Below are 20,659 nucleotides of genomic sequence, written 5' to 3'. Positions count from 1 at the left end.
GTAATGATCTCACAGCTCATGAGTTCGAGCGCCATGTCAGGCTCTGTGCTGATAGCTCGGAGCCTGGAGCCTGCTTCAGATTCTGTGTCTCCTCTCTCTGCCCCTCCCCCACTCACTCTCTGTCTCTGTCTCTCTCAACAATAAATAAACATTAAAAAAAATTTTTTTAGGTGTTTGTTTTTTCATCCCTTAATTATCAACACTGTTCTTCTGCATCTCATTCTTTGCCTGCTCACTATGCCTTTGTTAAAACTTTTCACCGTGTCCTTTACCACAGCCATTCCCATTTGAATTCTACTGACTAGTTCCTGAAACCTCTGGCATGTATTTTTTAAGAATCTTTAAAGAGTTATTAGATTTCAGAATTCACCTAATCTGAGGAGTGCCTGAAGATAGGATTAAGACCAAGAACTCAATGTTGCTAAGACAGTAAATCTTAAAAGTACTTATCACAAGAAAAAAAGTTTATAACTGTGTATGATGATGGATGTTTATGAGACTTCCTATAATGATCATTTTCAATATATACAAACATTGAATCATTTTGTTGTACACCTGAAAGTAATATAATATATATCAATTATACCTCAATAAAAAGAAAAAAAGGAAAGACCAAGAACTCAGTGAAAGAAGGGAATTCTTGATCATGAAGTTTGTAGAGGATAACATTGAACAAGCCTTATGGAAGATGATAGAAGACATCAAATTAATCTTGTTAGCTTACATGAGTCTCATCAGCCAGGGTCCTCTGTTTTTGGATTATTTTCTCTCCTTTGTGCTTTTTTTTTCAGAGCATTGTCATTTAATGTTTCTCCCTTAACTATACACTGTACTTTTTCTTTATCTTAACATTACATCTTGACCTGATCATCTCCTGACTAAGTTCATTTGGGGAGGAAAAACCAGCTGCATAAATATGAGAGATATCTTAGTATATGCAAGTTTGGATTAAAAAGTCTGTTTTTAAAAGTCATTGCAAAATGACTACCTAATTGCATTTGGTGTTTTCAACTTCCTATTTGCAAATGATCTGCTAACAGAGCACCTTATAGCTAGAAAATGTATTGACAAATTTTCCTTTCAGATAGCTCTTCAGTCAGTAGGGTATATTTTAATAACTTTATTTTATTTTTTAAAAGTTTTTATTTATTTTGAGTGAGAGAGTGTGCGCACATGCAAGCGCGAGCAGGGGAGGGGCAGAGAGAATCCTAAGCAGGCTCAGCACTGTCAACACAGAGCCTGATGTGGGGCTTGAACCCACAAACTATGAGATAATGACCTGAGCTGAAACCAAGAGCTGGACATTTAATTGACTGAGCCACCCAGGTGCTCCTAACAAAAAAGAAAAAAAGAAAAAGAAATAAACTCTTGGTGTTTAAAAGAAATAAATAAGTCCTTTATTCATTGTTTTAAAAATTAAACTGATATTTTTAGATATTCTACTACCATACTATTTTAGTAAAAGCCCACCTTATTAGTTTTTATATATTGAACATTAAGTTATTTACAGACTTTCAAAAACAAAGTGTTAAAGTTAAAATGTTAAATTTCTGCAGCTGTGTTATATATGTGCTATATATATTTATGTGTTCTATGAGAGATGCACAAATATATATGCACATACATATTTAAATGTTGCTGATGTTTAAGGTGATAATTGATGGTCTTCAATGGGATGCTGGATTAATATGCAGTCGTATGTGTGACAGCTGAAGAAAAACCAAGGTCTGTGTGAACATACTTGATACTTTTCTCACAGGTTCTGAGCTGTGTCCGCACAGAATGGGATCCGCTGGATGTTCGCTTTGGCAATAAACAGCCTTATCAGGTGTTGACAGTGGAGCACTCCATCAGTGTAGACAAAGAGCCCATGGCTGACAGCTGCATCTATGAATGTGTTCGGAATAAAATCCAGTGTGTGTCAATAACCAGAATACCACTAAGATCGAAGGCCATTAGCTGCTGCAGGAATGTTACTGAAGACAAACTGATTCTGGGCTGTGAAGATTCTTCAGTAATTCTTTATGAAGCTCACCGTAGAGTAACTCTCTTAGCCCAGGCTAAACTTTTGCCTTCATTAATAAGCTGCCACCCAAGTGGCGCCATTCTACTAGTTGGCAGCAACCAAGGGGAGCTGCAAATTTTTGATATGGCTCTATCCCCTATTAACATCCAGCTCTTGGCTGAAGACCGCTCACCCAGGGAAACTCTGCAGTTCAATAAATTCTTTGACATTTCCAGCAGTCTTGTTCAAATGCAGTGGATAGCTCCTCAGGTGGTTTCTCAGAAGCCTAAAAGTGGGGACATCTATGATCTCCTCTTCCTCAGGTTTGACAGAGGACCTTTGGGTGCACTTTTGTTTAAACTTGGTAAGTCAAGGAAGTTGGTGAGTAAGTAAAATGTTTATGATGATAACATTATGATTAAGAGAATAAAACCATTCTAGAAATGTAGGTTTTCTATGTCTTCCTGTAAATAGGCTTGCCTTTCAGACATTTCATGTAGTTGTGTTTTTTTTTCCAAGTAATATCTATGCTCAACGTGGGACTCAAACACACAACCTTGAGATCAAGAGTCACATGCTCCACCAACTGAGCCAGGCAGGTGCCCTCATATGGTTTAAGAAAGCTTTGTGGATGATTTTCTAAGTGTTAGGGAACATTAGATAGTGAAGAATTTGGAAATTGCACTGATTGTCCATTGTGATGAATGAAAAGCTTAAACTTCCACATTTGATACTTTCCAAAATAAATACATATGTGAATATTCTAAAACTATTTACTATGCCCATTAAAAATTTTTGTGTTGAAGGAATGTGATAATTTTTCTATTAAAATGATTTGATTTGATTGATTTTATGTTTAATCATTTTTGAGAGAGACAGAGTGTGAGTAGGGGAGGGACACAGAGAGAGGGAGACAAGAAACTGAAGCAGGCTCCAGGCTCAGAGCTGTTGGCACAGAGCCCGATGCAGGGCTCGAACTCCCGAGCTGGGAGATCATGACCTACGCTGTAGTCTAACGCTTAACCGACTGAGCCACCCAGGTGCCCCTATTAAAATTATTTTATATAATATGTATGTATTGCTTCTCAGATTGGAGTGTGTAAGGCTTAAAAAATAGATTTAGGTTTAAAAAATAGATTTTAATTAATGTATTTTATCGCAACTTGAAAACATAGAAAAGTCAATACATTTTTAAACTCTGTGCATCGTTTGGCTCTGTGATACAGAGTTAAGTTTTTATTTTTTTAAAAATATTTATTTATTTATTTTGAGAGAGAGAGAGGGAGACAGAGAATACCAAGCAGGCTCTGTGCTGACAGCAGCTGTTCATGAGATTGATGCGGTGCTCAATCTCATGAACATCAAGATCATGACCTGAGCTGAAATCAAGAGTCAGACGCTTAAGTGACTGACCTAGCCAGGTGCTCCCAAAGTTAAGTTTTTAAGGAGACTGTAGTGTTTGTTAAGTATATGTCAGTTTATTATTTTTTAATGGATCTACTTGCCTCTGAAATTGAACTGATGAAATAAATGTACTTAAAAATGACTTGATTAACCTGAAAGGTATAATGGATATAATATGAGGTCTGTGTTCTTTCCACATAATAAAAATGCATCTAAATTTATATATAATGTTAATGTTGTCCAAGAAAAAATGTTTAGAATCTCATTTATTATAAAATAATCCAGTTCTTTGCCCAACTACATGTTTAACAGTTGTATGTCTCCATACACAACGCTCATTAAAGTGGATGTTAGATGTTTTGCATGTCTGTTAAAACACACACACACACACACACACACACATGCATGCGCACACACACACACACACACACACACACTCTAAATTACCCAGTTACCTGTCAAACAGAAGGCTGTCTGCCCACATATACCTAGCTTTTCTTCAGCCCTCCCTTGTGGGCCTACTCACAACAGCTTTGCAAAAAGCACAGCTTTCTCTTCCTATCTCTAGCACATTTGCCTTCTTACTAAAGTAAACAGGCTCTCAGTGTAGGGATTTAGAGGGCTTCCTGCTAATTGCCAGCTTGTAAACTTAATTGGACTGTCTCCCTGGGCACTGTTCCTAAATCAATTAGGCAATGAGTTGGCTGTCACATCTTTTTCCCAAGAAGGTCTCTTGGAAGAGAATTATCCAATAGAAGTCAAGCATTCAAATGAAAAGGTGATAACTTCTGCAACTGACATTTATCATTAAAATTTTATTTTCAATATGACTTAAGTTTTATGGGATAGGGAAATTTTGCAGACTTACAGACTCTTTAAAAGATCTAGATATGGAGTTTCCCAGAATTTTAAAAAACACATTATAAGATTAATATTTATTACAGATTATTAATTTTTCTAGGAAGAGTAGATTCCTTGAAACAGTAGATTCCAACTAACAGATCTTTTTTTTTTTTTTTTTTTAAAGAAAACCCTGTTTAAAGAACAGATTTTTCTTAGGTTCTGCTACTAAATACATCCAAAAATTTTAATATACTTCTTGAATTAACACAGTGCTGATTCTGGGCATCCATGTGGAATTTTCATGTATAATTCAAGTTACTGCATATATAAACAGGTAGTTGCATGTGCAGTTTCCCCACTAGGGAGCATTTACGAGATTTTTTCATAAGCTTGTTATGCAAGCCTTTGGAAAATTTGACATGCAAGGTGTAGCTTACAATTTAAGAAGCTGACATAGATCATAGTTTAAAATAGAATGCTGTCATATGTAAACGTGGCAGTGGCTGGTGCCAATATGCTAAGATTTTTGGAGTTTGACTTTTAGAATAGGTCAGTGTAATGTTGAAGGAAAACTTTGTTCCAAGACTAGAGCTTCCATTCTAAATCCTTATAATCATCATGCAAATGTGTTGAGGATTAAAAGGCCATCACTACTGTTAGAAGAATTTGAAGGGCATGCCTTCCTCAGGAGGGAGCTAGAAGTATCATCCTCCCACGTGGAAGCCAAGAAGTACTGTCTCATGTAAAGCAAAATATAATCAGATTTCTTTGCTTGGCAGTCATTGTCCCGTATTTCCACATATGTAGACTGAGATTAATTTTTAAAAGACAAGTCCCTAATTATATTACAGAGATATTAAAGCTTTTCCATTCTCATCAGTACCTTTTTCAACTTCCACTGCTCTCCTTAAACTCACATGATCATCTATCTCTCTGCCCTCTGAAGAGAGAATCTTCCCTTTTAATTGATACTTCATTAAGTTTATCTGCTTCTTACCACCTACCCACCCAGCCTAACCAACCTCTTATCTACATGAACATAAATCTTTACTTCTCAATTCAATGGAAAAGGAGACCTTCCTCTTGTCCAAGACTAGTTCCACCACCACTTCCACTCTGGATCCCACTACATTCCTTTTGATACCTTTACTTTGTCAGCTTTCCCACTCCCCCCAAAAATCTTACTATACCCCAAGACACAGGCCCAAGCCACACCATAAAACAAACAAACAACAGACAAACATCTCTTCCTTAACATTGTTTCTCTTCTGTTATTAGTCAGATGATCACCTTCTTTCATAGTCAGATCACCAAAATAATAGTGAACATTGACTTTTTCTGCTTCTTCACTCCCCATTCAATCCTCACAGTACCAAGTTCTGGCTTGGATCTTTAGTTTTCTGGAACTGCTCTTGCAAAGGTCACCAGGGACTTCCTACTTGATACATACATTTCTGTTATGTTACTTGATGACTTTTCAGCACTTAATGGTTGCTTACCACTTCTGTCACAGAATTCTCATTGTACTTGCCTTCCATGACCCCAGATAACACCTTTTCGTCGTGTTTGTGTTCTCCTTCTGCCTATTCATGAATATGTTGAGGCTCCGTAAGGTTCCATTTTTAGCTCTCCTCCTGTTTTATGTAGATTGAGGGTTTATTTCTTTCTCCCCAAACCTGTTTCTTCTATATTCTTCATTTTGGTGGATGGTACTATTATTCAGATGGAATCCCAAGTCAGAAATCATCCTAGAATCTTCCCTCACCCCTAATGCCATATGCAATCAGTGGCCAAGTCCCATCAATTCTACCTTCTAAATACTGTCAAAAACATCTCTGTACAGCCTTGCTGTCATGACCTTAACCTGGACCTTCCCTGTTTTCAAGCAGCGATCAAGTAGTAGCTCTCTGTAATCTTCTGCCTTCCAATCTTCTCATAATCCCCTGAACTGCCACCAGAGTAATCTAACTGCAGATTTGGTCATGGATTCTCTAGCTTGAAATCCTTCAGGGGTTGATAAGCCCTTGTCTGCCTCTCAGGCTTCATCTCCCCAGCTGTTTTTGCACTACTGTAGCTCCCCATTTGGGGCATGTGCTCTCTCTCACATTCCCTCCTTCCTATGGTGATTTTGATAGTATTCCATCTACCTGGAGTGCCCTTGCAATGCTCTCCCAGAGCCTGCAAAGTTAGGAAAAGGTTAAATATTCAAGTGATAATATTGGGCAAGAAATAATTAAAGCTAACATCTGCCCTCTCATAGGATTTTGAAAATCAAAGGCAACGTGTGTGTGTGTGTGTGCGCGTGTGGGTGTATCATTCTGTCTAGAAAATTAGTAGGATGATTTTTCTCTTAGTATTTTTATAAGAAATAGGTTTTCTTCAAAAGTTCTGTTTTGATTACTTTTTTAGTATTGTAAATAATATACCTTTTATTATTTAGGGCATTTTTAGGAGGTTTTTCTGTTATTTGTGGTTGAAATAAATTTAAAACAACAGTCAATATTTCCAATTGTGATTACAGATTTTCTTTATTTTTTTTTTAATATTATTTGTTTTTGAGAGAGCACAAGCAGGGGAGGGGCAGAAAGAGAAGGGGACAGAGGATCTGAATCAGGCTTTGCACTGACAGCAGCGAATCCAATGTGGGGCTTGAACTCATGAACTGTGAGATCATGACCTGAGCCGAAGTCAGACACTCAACCGACTGAGCCACCCAGGTGCCCTACAGAGTTTTCTTTAATCACAAAAGATAGCTATTAAATCCTGAAACAATATTTTTATGTACCTGCTTTCATCTGAGAGTCCAGGTTCTAAAAGTTACTAAAACTCCAGGCAAATAAGGCCCTTGGCTTAAAAATAAAATGTAAAATGATTTTATCGCAGAACACCTATTAGCCCCTGAAGGAGAAGTTAGAATTGTCATCTAGAAGGGGATCAAAAAAGGCTTTAATCTGAATATTTAGCTCATATACATTTTTATACGTATATATGCCATAATATAGGCATAATCACTATATTATTTATTTATTTAAATCCAAGTTAGTTAACATATCGTGTAATAATGATTTTAGGAGTAGAATTTAGTGATTCATCACTTACATATAAACACCCAATGCTCATCCCAACAAGTGCCGTCCTTAATGCCCACCACCCATTTAGCCCATACCCCTACCAGCACCCTCAGTTTGTTCCAAAAGAGTTATTTTAGTGAGCTTTTAAAATACTAAACTTTACCCAGGTGGTAATTGTGGGTAATTTATTGCTGGAAAGAAATGTCAGATAATTTCTTAGATGCCTAGTAATCTTAAACTTGGATCTCAAATCATTTGAAATAGACTGTTATTCCAGACAGCATTCTGCTAAACTAGAGTGATGATGGATTTTTAAATCAAGTTTATTGGAGTATAATTTACATAAAATAAAGTGTACCCATTCCAAATGTGCAGTTTAATGAGTTTTGACAAATGTATGTATCCTCATGATTACCACCACAATCAAAACAGAATATTTCCATCACCCAAAAATTCTCTCAAACCTCTTTGCAGTCTATTTCCCTGAAGGCCAAAAGAGCACTGACCTGCTTTCTCTCATTACTGATTCGATTTGCTTTTTCTAAATTTCATAGAAAAGGACTCATAAAATAGGTACTTTTTTAGTGTTTTTCTACGTGAAAACATTTATCTGTTTATCTGTGAGATAAACAGCATTTATCTGTGAGAATCTTCCATTTTGGTATGTACATCTTCAGATTTTCCTTTACATTACTGAGTAGTATCCCATTATGTAGATATATTTGTATATTGCTCCACCTCTTGATGGACATCTGGATTGTTCCAGATTTAAGCTAATATCACTAAAAATACTATGTATTTTCATGTACAAGTCTTTATATTGACATATATGTATATATTTTGTTTAATGCTTATTTATTTTTGAGAGAGAGAGAGACAGAGCGTGAACAGGGGAGGAGCAGAGAGAGAGGGAGACACAGAATCTGAAGCAGGCTCCAGGCTCTGAGCTGTCAGCACAGAGCCCAGCGCAGGGCTGGAACTCACAAACTGCGAGATCACCTCCTGAGCCACAGTCAGACACTTCACTGACTGAGCCACCCAGGCGCCCCTATATTGACATATATTCTAATTTCTCTTGGGAAAAATCTAGGAGTAGAATGCCTAGGCCATAGGCTCAGGATATGTTTAACTGAAGAAGAAACTATTTTGAAGTTCTGGTTGCTCTATGTTCTACCACTTAGCCTTAATGGTCTTTTTAATTTTGGCCATTCTAATGGGTGTGTAACGGTGTTAATTTTCATTTCCCTGATGACTATTGGAGCTTAGTATCTTTTTATGTGCTTATTTGCCATATATCTTCTCTGATAAAGTATATCTTCAAATCTTTTGCCCAAATTTAATTGGATTGTTTATTATTGAGTTGTAAGAGTTTTTATATATTCTGAATAAAAATCTTTTGTGAGACACTAGTATTATGAATGTTTTTCTTCCAGCTCATAGTTTTACCTTTCATTTATTTAACAACGTGTTTCGGGTAGCAGGAGTTTTTAATTTGAATGAAATTCAGTTCTTAAATTATTTTATGACTTGTGTTTTTTATGTACCATCTTAAGAAGTGTTTGTCTAACCCTGTTTCCTCCTAGACATTTTAGCTCTTACAATTAGGTTTATGGTCTGTTCCAAGTTAAAATTTTGCATATACTATGAGGCATAGATTAAAATTAATTAAAAAAAATTAACGTTTTTTCATTCTTGAGAGACAGAGCATGAGTGGGGGAGGGGCAAAGGGAAAGAGGGAGACATAGAATCCAAGCAGGCTCCAGGCTCTGAGCTGTCAGCACAGAGTCTGATGCGGGGCTCGAACCACGAATTGTGAGATCATGACCTGAGCTGAAGCCGGACGCTTAACCAACTGAGCCACCCAGGCGCCCCTAATTTTTAAAAAAATTTTAGCCAACCAGGGGCCCCTGAAATTAGTTTTTAAATATGAATATTCATTTGTCCCAGAACCAATTGTTGGAAAGACTGTCCTTTCTCCATTGAACTGCCTTGACCATATATGTATGTGTTTATGAATAGATTCTATTCTCTTCCACTGATCTATATGTCTATATGGGAGTGCCACACTGTCTTAATTACTGTGGTTTTATAGTAAGTCATAAAATCAATTACTGTTAGTTCTCCAACTTTGTTCTTCTTTTTCTAAATTGTTTTTGGCTACTCTAGATCCTTTGATTTCTATATAAATTTTAAAACAAACTTGTCACTTTTACAAAAGTACTTGAGATTTTGATTGGGATTATGTTGAATCTGTAGTTCAATTTGAGGTGGAATGACAGTTTAACAATATTGAGTCTATCAATCTTTGAACACAGTATCTCTCTCCATTTATTTAAATCTTTTAAAACTTCTCTCAGCAGTGATTTTTGGGCACCTGGGTGTCTCAGTTGGTTAAGCATCTGACTTTTGATTGTGGCTCAGGTCATGATCTTGCAGTTCCTGGTATCAAGCCCCAACTCGGGCTCTGCACTCAGTGCAGAGCCTGCTTGGGATTCTCTCTGTCTCCCTCTGTCTCTGTCCCTCTCCTACTTGCATTTTCTCTCTCTCCCTCCACCTCTAAATCAATCAATCAATCAATCAATAAATAAATAAAGTTTATTAAAAAATTAAAAACAATAAAATTTCTCTCAGCAGTGTTTTTTGATTTTAAGTGTAAAGATCTTATGCATACTTTGTTCATATTTTTGGGTGCTACTACAAATAGTATTTTTAATTACAATTTTAATTGTTCATTGGGATTATATGGAAATAAAATTTTAAAATCTTGACCATGTACCCTGTTAAACTCATTTCCAGTTGTAATAATGTTTTTGTAGATTCTTTAGGACTTTCTGAGATGACTATGACAATGGCATTTAAAAACAGTTTTACATATTCTTATTCAACCTGTATGCCTTTTATTTTGGTTCCTTATTACATCAGCTGGAATCTCCAGTACAGTATTAAGTGAGGTGGCAAGGGAGGACAGCCTTGCTTTGTTTCAGATCTTAGATGGAAAGCATTTAGTCTTTTCACTATTAGTATTAATGTTATTAGGTTGAGGAAGTCCCCTTCCTTCCATTCCTAATTGGCTAAGATATATTATCTTGAGTAGATATTGAATTTTTTCAAGTTTTTTTTTTTTTTGCATCTGTTGAAATTATTGTTTTTTCTGGTCATATGGTGAATTATATTGATTAGTTTCCAGATGTTTTAGCAGCTTGCATTTGTGGGATAAATCTCTCTTGTTCATGATCTATGATCTTTTTAATATATTGCTAGACTTGCTAATACTTTGTTAAGGATTTTTGTATCTGTTTATGGGAGATATTGGTCTGTAGTTTTCTCTGTGTTTTCCTGTACTGTCTCTGTCATTTTTTACATCAGTGTAATTAATGCTAACATGATGAAATAAGTTGTCAAGTGCTCTCTCTTCTTGTATATTGAGTTGTGTAGAGTTAATATTATTTCTTCTTCTGATATTTGGGAGAATTCACCAATGAAGGCATCTGGACATGAAGGGGGTGTGTGTGTGTGTATGTGTGTGTGTGTGTGTGTGTGTGTGCGTGTGTGTGTGTGTACATGCATGTATGTACATGTGTGTTGAAAGATTCTTTAACTATGAATTCAAATTTAAATAATATAGAGTCATTCAAGTTATCTATTCCTTCTTGCAAGAGATTTGATAGTTTGAGTCCTTCAAGGTATCCATCTCATTTACGTTATGTTTATTTGTATAAAGTTATTCATATTACTATTTTTTAATGTGTGTAGTTCTGTAGTCTTTATTCTTGATATTGGTAAGTTATGTCTGCTTTCTTTTTTTATGAATTTAGGTCAAGATTGGTCAGTTTTACTGATCATTTCAAAGAACTAGCTGTTGATTTCATTGGTTTTCTCTATTCTTTATTTACTAGTTCTTATTTTTATCATTTCCATCCTTCTATTTACTTTAGGTGTAATTTACTCTACTTTCCCTAGGTTCTTAATGTGGGAAGCTGGGATTGTTGATTTTAGACCTTCCTTCTTTTCTAATTAAAACACTTAAAGCTAGAAATTTCCCTCTAAGTACTGCTATAGCTACATCTCACAAGTTTTGATGTTATATTTTTATATTATTTGTTTATATTTTCCTTTCTAAATCTCAGAGAGGGAGAGAGAGAGAATCCCAAACAGGCTTCCCACTGTCAGTGCAGAGCCCGATGCAGGGATTGAACTCATGAATCATAAAATCATGACCTGAACTGATGTCAGATGCTTAATCAGCTGAGCCGCCCAGGCACTCCTTTTTGTTTTTTTTCATTTCAAAATATTTCCTAATTTACTTTGTGGTTTCTTCTTTAAATCATAGTTTATTTAAAAGAATGTTGATTAATTTCTAAATATTTGGAGATTTTCCAGGTTTCTTTCTGTATTGATATCCAATTTAATTCTGTTGTGGTCAGAAGAACCTACTCTGTATGATTTCAAAACAGTTAAATTTATTGAGGTTTGTTTTAGCCCCCTGAATATGATCCATCTTGGTTGATATTCTATTTACATTTAAAAAGAATGTATTTTGCTGTTAAGTGAAGTGTTTTATAAATGTCAGGTCAAATTCACTGATAATGTTTTTCAAGTATTTTCTATTTTTGCTGATTTTGTTTATGTGTTCTCTCAACTAGTGAGTGAGGAAATTCCAATTATAATTGTGGCTTTCACTTTTTCTCCTTTTAGTTCTATCAATTTTTGCTTTATTATTTCAGAACTCTATTATTAGTAATATTTAAGATTGTTATGGTTCTTCATTAATTTCCAACTCTTTATTATGAAGGTACATAATTTTAGTTTAATTCATTTTTATCTAAGCATTTTTAAAAGTCTTGCTGTTGTCTTCTGGCTTGCATAATTTCAGAAACAAAGTTTGCAGTTTTTCATATCTTTGTGCCTGTGTCTTTTTTCTTTGGCTACTTTTTAAGATTTTCCCTTCATCCTCTTTTGAACATGATTATGATTATATGTTAGTGTTTTTTCTCAGCAAATAAGTTTCTTCTCTTTCTAGAGGTATTGCTTAGGGTACGAGCAGAATCAACAGATTTCAGATATTTTTGGTTTCCTATAAAGTTCCTACACATTGATATCTACTGCCAAGGAACCACCCTGATTTATGAGAGTTTACAGTGCTTGACTGCAAGTTTGTGAAGGCTTTTGGATAGTACCATTCATGATTCTACCAACACAGAAAGAATAGTGAGGTTTTATTGCTTGGTATGGTTAGGGCAATTCCCCAGATTCCCTATCAAGTTGAGTCCTGTTACATATAGCACAAATTCTTATTTTGATGTGACTTGAAGTTAGTATGAAGAATTTTGGCATCTTTTGCATGAACTAATGTATTTTTTAAAATCCTAAAACCTGTAACTATTCCAGTTAAATGATGTTGATGATGATAGTAATAAAAAGAAGAATTGCAGTAATATTTTATATACTTTACAGCTTATAAATAATTTTACATACATTTTCTCGTTTGGTTTTATGATTATTTGTACTGAGAAATTTTTATGGACTCACTCAAATCAATAAACATTGCTACTTTTGAAGAAAAAGTATTTTATAGCCAACCATTTTTAAAAGATTAAAAAAAAAACCCCACCCTGCTTAAAAGCCCTAATACTTACTGTCATTTAATTACACAGAAATTGTTAGTTTCAAATGAAATCAAGGATGTATAAAAGATGATAAAATTAGAATAGAATGCCCCACCTTTGTTTTGTGGTCTTGCTTCTCTTACATTAGAAGTGGATTTTCTTTGGGGCGCCTGGGTGGCTCATTTGGTTACACGTCCAACTTTGGCTCAGGTCATGATCTCACAGTTCGTGAGTTCAAGCCTCACATTGGACCCTGTGCTGGCAGCTCAGAGCCTAGAGCCTGCCTCAGATTCTGTGTCTTCCTCTCTCAGCCCCTCCCCTGCTCACACTTTGTTTCTCTCTCTCAAAAATAAATAAGCATTAAAAAAAATTTTTTAATAAAAAATGGTGGATTTCTTTCATTTTTTTATTTAAAAAAATTTTTTAATGTTTATTTAAAAAAATTTTTTTAATGTTTATTTATATTTGATACAGAGAGAGACAGAACATAAATGGGAGAGGGTCAGAGAGAGAGGGAGACACAGAATCTGAAGCAGGCTCCAGGCTCTGTGCTGTCAGCACAGAGACCAACGTGGGGCTCCAACTCACAGACCGTGAGATCATGACCTGAGCCGAAGTCGGACGCTCAACCGACTGAGCCACCCAGGAGTCCCGATTTCTTTCATTTTAAAAGGATAAACTAATGTACTTATATTGTGTCAAGATATTTTATAGTAAATACTAGCTGTGAAGGGCATCACTAGCAGGATTAACACTGATCATTTCTTCAGTAGAAAAGAATAGTCTTTACTTTTTTAAATTTTTTTAAAGTTTTTATTTATTTATTTTGAGAGAGACAGAGACAGCATGAGTGAGGGAAGGGCAGCTAGAGGAGAGAGAGAATCCCAAGTAGGCGCTGCACTGCCAGCAGAGAGCCTGACGTGGGGCTCAAACCCATGAAGCCGTGAGATCATGACCTGAGCTGAAACCAAGAGTTGGACGCTTAACCAACTGAGCCACCCAGGTGCCCCAAAAAGAATAGTCTTTAAATGCCAATTTAAAATAAATTCGTATGTGGTATCTATGAAAAAACTATCAATTGAGAGCACCCATTAATAAAAACAGACTTCAAAGCATATATATAGTCATATTTGTCATGGCTATTTGTACTTATCCCCACCCACACCAAAGTATGTGGGGCTGAAGAGTAAAGGCAACTTAGAACTAACAGAGCTAGTCAATAAGAATTGTGTTCACATCAAAACCGTGTCTTTAAATGTATATAACAGAGGCCTAAACAACTGGTGCGAAAAATAGGGTTAGCTATTGTGGTCTACCTAAAAGTGAATAAACAAGAGAGGAATCTTTAGGTAGACCGCAAAAGCTAACCCTATTTTCCCCATCTGTTGTTTAGGCCTCTGCTGTATATGTTTAAAGACAGGCTTTTGATGTGAACATAGTTTGATTATGTGGAGTATAAATTAATTAATATATGCTGAATGACAGGCATAAGATAGATGGAGTTGGTAGCTGGTAGCCACAAAATCATATTATTCTTGCCCCCCTAAATCTCACATTTCTAGCACTTATGCAGGAAATGATTATTTTTCCTTTATGGAAATGTTAACTCTGTGTTTGTTAATCTACTTGTTATTTTCAAAAGAATCACTTGGTTTTACTTTTTTGTGACAGGTATCTTCACACGAGGACAGCTGGGCCTGATAGACATCATATTCCAATACATTCACTGTGATGAGATATATGAGGCGATAAATATCCTGAGCAGTATGAACTGGGACACTCTGGGCCACCAGTGCTTTATCAGCATGAGTGCCATTGTGAACCATCTTCTTAGACAAAAGCTCACTCCAGAGAGAGAAGGTCAGACATGGAATATATTTCATAAATGGATTTTGTATATATATGAAGTACATTTTATTGAGTCTACTATGTTTTGAGGATTTTTTTGAATTGTATTATCAGAGATTAAAAGACAAATGTTAATGCCCTATTAAAACTGACAAGCTCAGATATCAAATAATTATCCATATGGTACTTAGCATGTAGTATTTGTCAACATAAGAACAACTTTTTTTGTGTATACCTGTGTTGGAACTCACAATGCAGTCATTGTACATTTCAGTCTAAGTTCATGTGTGTAATATGCTCAGATCTTAAACTTAAATTGAGAATTCCATGTACTCTGTAGGGGCTGGTAGACAGAGGGCCCCAAATAAAGGTCCTTATTCTTCCTTCATTTTAGACATCAGTATTTTTCTCTCATACTCCAAGTCTTTTGTCTAGATGGTAGTCCTTACCACTGATTTGTGTGTGTGCTGTGTGTGTGTGTGTGTGTGTGTGTGTGTGTGTGAGAGAGAGAGAGAGAGAGAGAGAGAGAGAGAGAATTGTGGCCCAGGCTGCTACTCCTTGTTTTCATTTTAACTGGTAGTTCCGATACCTCTCTGCCTACTTGGATTCCTCTGCTTTCCTTCAGTAAGTAATTATGCCCATAGGATCTCAGATAAGACATTGTTTTTTAAGTGAGCTCTGTGCACAGCATGGAGCTTGAACTCACCACCCCAAGATCAAGAGTTGCCTGCTCTACTGACTTGAGCCAGCCAGGCGCCCCTCAGATAAGACACTTTTTAAAAAAAGAGAAAAATAATGTGCACATACAGTAATGAAATTCATTTTTGTATTTTCCAATTATCCAGTGTATGTTATTTTTATTATGAGTTATTAATATAAAATGCACCTAAACATTCTTGCACTTGTGTCTTTATTTCAAATCTTTGCAAGAAGCATTGACATTAATGATGGGAAGTCCTGGACAATGAAAAATGTCCCTAGGTAACTTACAAGGTAGAGAAAGCAGGAAATATGTCAAAAGGTCTTCACTGGAGAGCTTTTTCCCTACTATTTTCTTTGAATGTTTATAGATTTTCTTCTTCCATTTCATTATGTTTCCAAAGTAACCAAATTGTGTAGATAAAATTCTGTACCTACCCTTCATTTTAGTAATTTTAAAGAACAGGTTCCTTCAGGAAGTTCACATCATGGGACTTGGCGCAACTCTTAGAGGAGGCCCACAATAAATATTTATTTAATGTTAATTGAATGTGCTCTTTGGAGGTAGTCCAACCCATCTCTGGAGGGTCCAGTATTTCTACAGTGAGAAAATGCCTAGCCCAATGCTTGGCCTACCATAGGTATTTAATGAATATTAGTTAAAAATAAAAAGAAGACTATAACTTTAAATTAGGTTACTAGATATTACTGTAATATTTCTGCCTACAGAGTTATCTCAAGTACTTATTTCTTAGTATTGGTACACTCTCAGAGATTAGGTACATAGTAGGGGGCTAAAAAGCAGAATATGTAAGGAAAGCCTGTTATAGTATACACAATATGTGCAAGAGATGCTAAATTTACAGTTGAAGAATTGTAGAGAAGATAAAATATTGACTGTCACTCAACGACACTGAGAAATTGCTAGCACCTTGGTGAATTTGTGTTGTAAGATTCCAGTGTTGTAAGAAAGGTTATTAGGGAATTCACAAATGGGCATTATCAGATTCTTGCTTTAATAAAGGATATTTTCAAGGCACCGTGTTGGGAAGATAGGGAAATGAAAAGCTTGTATGATACTAGGCTATTAAAATAAAAGACTTGCATGATGCTGGATTATCAGAATATGCACATTTTAAGTAGGTATATGCATTTCCCCCCAAGTAACTGCAAAATACATTTCTAAAACATTCAGAATTCTTCTCTGTTGAGATTTATTCTGTCCGAATCTAACAAACTTGACATGGTAATTTGTTTTCCTTTTATTAGTGGAACCCAGTGAGTTCTTTCATTTGTGCTGTGTTGTGGTTATCTTTGAGATCTTCATTTCTGCCTTAAACATCAAGCTGGGCTATCTAATGAATCTGTAACTGTGCTGGGAGTTATGAGTGTTCCATATAGGTTTGAACATTGCAGAAGTACGAAACATGCTGTCAAGAAAACAAGCAATGGCAAGAGGCTCTGGCTTGTTTTCACAATAGCATTGCTGTATTCAATTTTAATCTAAATTGACTGCTGCTTTGAAAGAAAATACCTCTGAAGTTCATCTTACTTTACTGTCTAGATTTGAGATAAAAAAAAAGAAATTACTAACAGCTTAGCCAAGTCCATAGCAATTACTCTGATGAGGTATTTAATACTTTCAAACCCAAATATACCTAAAACTAGAGTTTTGCTAAATAAGGAATTTTTTATTCACTCTAGCACTTAGTGGCATAAAAATCAATGGAGTTTTACTGTAAGCTGAAGTTTTCTCAAACAGTGCTCACCGTTATTGTAATTATATAACTTCCAGGTGTTTGGGGGAGAAAACACAACCCCAAAGGCATGGCTTGGTAAAATTATGAAGTAGGCAAAATGTGCCTTTTTCTCCCAGTCTCTAGCCCTCTGGTTTATCAAAACTTGCTCTCCAATCCTTTTTTCCTAGGAAGGTGTCAGTTGACCAAGAGCAGATTAGCATGACATCCCTCCCAGGGGTGTTAGCTTTCACACTTGGACAAAACCAACAATCTTGTTTATTAGAATGAGATTTAGGGAAGGTATGGGGACTTTCACTGTTTCTTTAAAATTGTCTTAGAAGGATGTTATTACTTCAGTAGGGCTGTATTTATTTTTAAATGTTTATTTAAAACATTCCTAATACTTCTTTCAATCCCCAGTGCAAAAAGGTTAGTTTTCTCCTTTTAGGTAAAGAGTAAATGTTCAGCACACTGTGAGTTGATTCTACTGGAAATACTAGTTCAAACTGTGTTACTTTGATGAGTCACTGTTTTAATTACCCATTTGTGGTGAGAGGTTGGTTCATTATGGATTTCTTCAGTTTTGACAGCTTTTTGTTGCTCAGAGTCATTGTCAGCTTTGCCTCAAGTGAAAGTTTATACACAGGTTTGTTTTTGTACCAGCTGTCATATTTTAATTTCATCTTTCCTGCAACAAGCTCATATTTCATCCAAGTTTGCAAAACCTGACTGACTGCAAACATGAGTATTCTGTTGTAATTGAAGGAGTTTCACTTGTTTCAGTGCTGCTATGTTTGAATTCCACAGCACAGCTTGAGGCAAGCCTTGGAACCTTCTATGCTCCAACAAGACCACTTCTGGATACAACTATATTGGAATACAGAGATGAAATCAGCAAATATGCAAGAAGATTCTTCCATCACTTGCTCAGGTGAACAATATCTTGGGATTGATTAATGTCAGACTACCTATTTAAGGAACCATCTTCTTTAATTAGAATATTCCATAATGTGGCTGTTTTCTAATAGTCCATTTCCTAAGAGAAAAAACAGATCTTCTCTTGATACTCTTTAATATGTTCTTGTTTTCCTTTTAATGAATATATTTGAATATTGTTTAGGGCTTTTACACATCATCAGAATGCTTGAATATAACTTCCCCTTTAATATGAAAGCAAACAATACTATGTAAAGCCAATTTTATTTGTAAAGTCAATTTTATTTATTTTATTTTTATTTTTATTTTTTTGAGAGAGAGGGAGAGGGAGAGGGAGAGAGAGCAACTCACAACTGTGAGATCATGACCTGAGCCAAAATCAAGAGTTGGATGCTTAACTGACTGAGCCACCCAGGTGCCCTAGTAATGTTCCATTTTTTAAGATGAGAGGGATATGCATCAGGGTCCATCAAAAACTATTATTCTTTTAATTAAATATATGTGTTGTATACTTTTATATATCATGTATTTTATAACAGGAAGTAAGAGAATTATCAACTTCATGTACCAAAGGTAAGTATTACATCGAGTTGAATTTTGAGTTTTAATTTCATTTATAATCTGTCATAGTTCTTTTTAACTCTTTCAAACAATTTCATGTATTATCTCTCCTTTTTTCTCAGAACATACCCTGTGAGAGGGTATCATTATTTGACAAATAAATAAACTATTAAGTGGTACTTTGGTCTCTACCTAACAGTGAAGCCTTTGGAAAACAGTCTTAAAAGTTGAGAAATGTTGATATATTGCATGAATTATGATCTGTAATTGAATCTTGCCTTTTTATCTGAATGATTTTAGCATATTTCAAGAGACTCTTCATCCTGAATGAAGCTGTTTTCTATGTGTGAACAAATGCCAAAAATACTAGGGCGGATGTCACATTTATTTGGATTTCTTTGCTTTGTTCTATATTTTGTTTTCCTTGTTTCTGAATTTACCTCCTGCCTAAAGAGCCCAAAAAAGGTTATTCCTAGAATTAAATGTTTTTCCTTGGGGTATATCAGGATTTTCTCATTTCCTTTTTTGCACGCTTTGCTACTGTTTCAGTTATCATGAGTGTTTATTAGTTCTTTTGATAGTAGGCTATATATGACATTATGAAAAAAGCATACATTTGGAAGAAATTAAATGAAATAGTTTAAATTGGAATTATTCTTTTTTTTAATCTGCTGTGAAGTTCTCCTGCTTAGAGGAAGAGGAACAGGCTAAATACTTCTTTGTATTTGTGAAGTGCTAGAATTGCATTACTGCCCTTACCTTGTCTAGCCAGTATATTAATACTCTAAAAAGTGTTATTAGATAATGGAATAAGTCTTAAACAGTGAAGACCATCATAAAGAATTTCAAGTTAAAGATGAAGAAAAGAAGCACCATGCAGAATAGGGATGTACCTAAGGTCACTCATTGGTAAAGCTGACTGAGACTGCCTGAGTCCAGATTGGGCTCTTTTGATAAAGAAGAATAAAATATTACATTGATTTTAATTTCATACAGCATATAATGCATGAGGTTGTAGTATGCATGTATGAGGACAGTAATCCATTTTGGTTATTAAAATAACTTTTTTTGATACAATTTTGTTTTTATCTTGACATTAGAGGAAGTACACGGATCTTTTTGTCATTAGCAAGTATGAAAACTTATCTTGACAGTCTTCCTCCAAATGCAAATGAATCTAAACTTTAAAACTGATTTCTCATGTCCTTTCTTGACACCTTTTTGTATGTGTTCCAAGTGATAAATTTTCATCAAGAAATGTTCCCTGTAAATGTAAATCATGGCTTTTAACATTGAAGATAGATAGCAGTAGAGGTACAATATTGATAAAACAGCTAAATAAAATGTTTACTATAGTAAAATTTTAAATAGATGATGCAGTCTATTTCATAAAATCATTAAGTTGTAAGACACTTACCTATAGAAGTTGTCTAGAAAAAACTTCAGTGTGTTTTCCTTTATTCCCATACTCACTCTCTTGACACCAGATAGGTGGGAGTTTTTTCCCCCCACACTGACCAATCTCTGACACCTGCAGGGTGTTCTAGAATTCAATTCAATTCTGACAGTAACCAGAGTTAACACAGACCACACATGTAAAGTTATCAATCCTACAGGAGTGCCCTTATTTCAGCTGCCATCTGCAAGTAATAAGTCCCCAGGTTACCCACAGCTTCTGTCCAATTTGGCTACAAATTGGAGTTTCCTGCTACCCCCTTCTCAGATTTGATAATTTGCTAGAGCAGCTCACAGAACTCAGAAGAGCAGTTTACTTACTATTGCCAGTATTTTAAAGGATGTTTTATTTATTTATATTAATTAAAAATTTTTTTGAACATTTATTTATTTTTCAGAGAGAGAGAGAGAGAGAGAGAGAGTGAGTGAGCGAGCATGAGCAGGGGAGGGGAAGAGAGAGGGAGACACAGAATCTGAAACAGGCTCCAGGCT

At 35.4% G+C, this 20,659-nt stretch overlaps 1 protein-coding gene across 5 annotated transcripts in view; it reads left to right on the top strand.

Moving 5' to 3' along the window:
- Positions 1-20,659, top strand: part of WDPCP (WD repeat containing planar cell polarity effector) — a 381,708-nt gene that overhangs the window by 141,739 nt on the left and 219,310 nt on the right. For all 5 annotated transcript variants that reach the window (XM_045054268.1, XM_045054270.1, XM_045054269.1 and 2 more), the window contains 3 exons: positions 1,760-2,369; positions 14,601-14,789; positions 18,023-18,146. In XM_045054268.1, coding sequence (XP_044910203.1) covers positions 1,760-2,369; positions 14,601-14,789; positions 18,023-18,146 — 923 coding nt within the window. The remainder of the gene's footprint in view (positions 1-1,759; positions 2,370-14,600; positions 14,790-18,022; positions 18,147-20,659) is intronic.

This window comes from Felis catus, chromosome A3 (genome assembly GCF_018350175.1).
Source record: "Felis catus isolate Fca126 chromosome A3, F.catus_Fca126_mat1.0, whole genome shotgun sequence".
NCBI classification, from domain to species: Eukaryota; Metazoa; Chordata; class Mammalia; order Carnivora; family Felidae; genus Felis; species Felis catus.
This window is presented reverse-complemented; position numbering and strand designations above follow the sequence as displayed.